At 45.0% G+C, this 3637-nt stretch overlaps 1 protein-coding gene across 1 annotated transcript in view; it reads left to right on the top strand.

Moving 5' to 3' along the window:
• The window catches only part of LOC108802163 (t-SNARE domain-containing protein 1-like), a gene marked incomplete at its 3' end in the record, with an annotated part of 95934 nt that overhangs the window by 7975 nt on the left and 84322 nt on the right, over positions 1-3637 (top strand). The window contains exons 5-6 of the mRNA XM_018574031.1: positions 1030-1104; positions 2537-2593. Of these exons, the coding sequence (XP_018429533.1) occupies positions 1030-1104; positions 2537-2593 (132 nt within the window). The remainder of the gene's footprint in view (positions 1-1029; positions 1105-2536; positions 2594-3637) is intronic.

The following is a 3637-nucleotide window of genomic DNA, read 5'->3' as shown; positions in this document are numbered from 1 at the left end:
CTAAAAGAACTCGTATGTCTGAAACCTGAGGAACCTCTTTATTCAGTGCGGTTTGAACTCTCCTTCTGGACTGTAGTATCGTAATGTGATCAGCAACAGTTTCTAATCACATGGTGAAGGTGAAGGTGTCTCTTTAAATCGTTCCAGCAGTTGACGGTCAAAACATTCTCCATTTGCAGTCAGTTGTTGGATTGGTGTCTCTTTATAGGTAGACATGGTGGACAGGGATCAGAAATGAATCATTTTACCCTATTACAGTATATAGAAACCTCTGCACATGCTTATGGATAGTATATCACAGTACTGAAACGATGGTCCATAAATGGAAGCTATGCCCGGGGGCCACACAGAGTAGATCGGTGCTCGGACAGTCACGAGGCTCCCAAGCTAAGCCGCCCCATCTGGTAATCCTGATGTTATGTGGGACGGCTCAATCATCTTTATTTGGCTGACCACCAGAGAATAAAGCGCTTGACAATCCATAAGAGTCATATGGGCCAGATTACAAGGGAGGAAAGAGGGCTATGCTGTCAGTCAAAATGATGGAGCCGCCCCACATGATATCGGGTGTCACATGGAGGTGACGAGCTGGGGGACTAAGAGGAAGCGGACGACTTCTATAACACTGAGATTAGAGCTCCAACAACTAATCGACTAAATAGGTAATAATCGATGATGAAAATAGTTGGCAACTATTCTCATCATCGATTAGTTGAGAGAGATTTTTTTTTAAAATTACAACCAATCGATTAGTTGAGAAAATAATCTGGCAACTAATCGATTGCCAAAATAATCGTTAGCTGCAGCCCTAACTAAAATTGGAGCATGCACAGCCAGAGTGGCAATGCAGAAGACTGTCAGTCAGCCGACATAGGAGGTTCTATGACTGGGCAGGATCACCAGATATCCCACATGTAATAATCTTTTATCGATTCATTGACCGCACTCCAAAATTGTTTGGAAATCGATAAGGGAAAATTAATTTCTGGGTTTAGTGTCACTTTAACCCTTTGTTTTCTTCTATTGCAGCAAGACCGCCTTCAGCTGGACAGAATAAAGAGCCAACTGTCAGATTCCATCCAGCGCTATGGCAACGTGCAAAAGGTAAAGGATCACAGACTCGTCTGACGGCTTGTGGAATAACGGGGTGGGGGGGGGTTCATGAAAACTGGAGCAACCAATCAGCTTCTCTCTTCTGTTTAGCTTTGGAAATGAGACGGGGAAGCTGATTGGTGGCTCCAGTTTTTATGAATCCCCCCCCCGGTCCTCCTCAGGAGCAAGAATCGTTGTAATCAGTGTATGGGAAATGGTTACATTGTAACACCAAATACAATTAATTTCCAAATGACATGTAAGATGATGACGGAGAGTCTAAGGGAGGTCCGGGGTCTTGTCATCCATCATTGTCCTGATCGTTCAGGGGAGACAAGTCAGAGATTTCCTGTACAGTGGGGGGGAGGGGGAAGCTGAACGATCAGAGCACACAATGTGAGAGGAGACATTCGTCTCTTTCTCATAGAACACCGGAACTTGCAGAGAGGGGGCGTGGCTATGTAAATTCTAAGCAGCTGTAAGGAAGGGGCGGGGGTTATGGTAATAGCTGAACGGTCAGGGGGAACTAAGATTTACTGGGGAACAGGTTTTCATAAAAATGCTGCAAGCATCTGATTACTGACACAGAGCAGGTGAAGGGAGGCGGAGTCAGCTTGCTGCTTCTCATTGAGACTCCGCCTCCTGCTCCCACATGTCAGCGTGCACACCCCAGCCGTACACAGCGCACATGATTAGAGAAAGGGCGGCTGTGTAAATACTGAGCAGCTGTAAGGAAGGGGCGGGGGTTATGGTAATAGCTGAACGGTCAGGGGGAACTAAGATTTACTGGGGACAGGTTTCCATACAACTGCTGCACATTTTCGGAGAGAGAGAGGAAGGAAGGAAGGGGCGGAGGCACTGAGGAGAAACGGCCTTACATGCACGCACTGCCATTTGCTGGCACAGAAGGGGACGTGGAGGTAGCAGTTCTCAAGGAACGCGGTGAGAACGATCAGTTGTGAGGATCCCGACCGTATTGTCGGGATCTCTCCCCACTGCGGCGCTTAGCCCCGCCCACCATCTTAAAGTAACGATTGTATGTTTAGGGTGCATTTTGGATGATAAATTGCAACATTGACTCCTATAGCCCATGGAATCCAAAAGTAAAGAAAAGCTTGGGCCCCCGTAGTGCTCCTTTAAGATCTGAATTTGCATAGAAATTGTGTTGCTTTTCTCATCCTGTAATCTGCATTTGTGTTAAGCAGGACAGACACGGCCCCCGGCACCGGCATATCTCTACGAGTGGAAAACGTTTAAATATATTTGAAAACTTTTTAAAACATTTAACGCTCCCTCTCCCACTCGCCCTGAATTTGAATAATGCCTCGTGCCCGGGAAGCGGCTTTCCTGCAGACATTTCTCAGCGCTATCGTGTCGCGGGGGGGAATGGCGGCGCGAATATAAAATGACGGAATCTTTCTTTTTTTTTTTTCTCGCCCCACAGAAAATAGCAGATAAGTCGAAATCATTGCTCAGCGGAGGACAGAAAAATCTCAAACAAGTAAGTGGCGCGTGTTATCGCACGGAGCTTGAAGATGTTTGCTTATGCTGCGTGAAGCCGCCGCTTCCTGCGCTGCGCTCTCCTATAATAGCAAGTCTTTTAGCATAAAGCTTCTTGATCCGAATTTTGATTTGTCTTTTAAAGCCGTTCGAGGAAAAGCAATTCGCTATACAAAAAAAAAAAGAAACCTTTTCTGTTCTTCCTTTTCCCCCAAAGTAACAAATAAGTTGTTGGGACACTGTGCAGAATTCTGATTGGTTCTGTGGATGCCGAGCTAATGTGGTCAACAGCGCCGCCCCTTCCCCCCACCGCTGTTTGACCACACTGCTCAGTAGGAAAGGAGTAATTAAAAGAGAACTATGGGTGTCAGTGTTATTCCCCATAGTTCTCCTCAGGGTCACGGGAGGACATATACTAGCGTCCTCCCGTCACCCTAAGCTCAGTATATAGGGAGCTACAGCTCGCGGTATACTGAGACGCCGCAGCCGGGACGCATCCCGACATTACTGTCTGGATGGACTACAATCTCAGGTTTAGTTTACTTAATTACTTTGTATTCAGAATGTATATTATATTTTATTAACCATTAATTTTTCCCATTATTAAGCCTTTTGTTCCCCTCATTCATTCCTGCTCGAAATTGAAAATCAAAAGGAAAATAGCTATTTTTAGTAACTATTATTATTTTTTAAACCAATTAATTTGATGAATTTTTGTTCGGCATTAACAACAAGTCTTTTCATTTGTAAATAGTTTTGCAATGTTTGGTACCTGAATCATAAGCATAGTGCTATTTAATATGGGATAAATTACCAAGTAACGGGTATTTGTTTTATTTATTATATTATTTAGGGCTGTGGAAATTAAAGATTAATTTCTCGATTAACCGTTAAACTTTTTGATCGATTAAAATTATTTTGATCGCTAATGAAAACACTCGCCTCTCCGCCGGCTTCCGGGAGTCCCGTCGGCGATCCGGTGAAGTCACGGACATCGACGTCACCGGACTCCTCCCCCCTTCCCCAAGTGGCTCCGTCGGCTAAC

Source organism: Nanorana parkeri, unplaced genomic scaffold (assembly GCF_000935625.1).
Source record: "Nanorana parkeri isolate BGI_ZX_2015 unplaced genomic scaffold, ASM93562v1 scaffold2687, whole genome shotgun sequence".
Classification (NCBI taxonomy): Eukaryota; Metazoa; Chordata; class Amphibia; order Anura; family Dicroglossidae; genus Nanorana; species Nanorana parkeri.
Note: the sequence above shows the minus strand (reverse complement) of the source record. Positions and strands in the feature narration are given on the sequence as shown.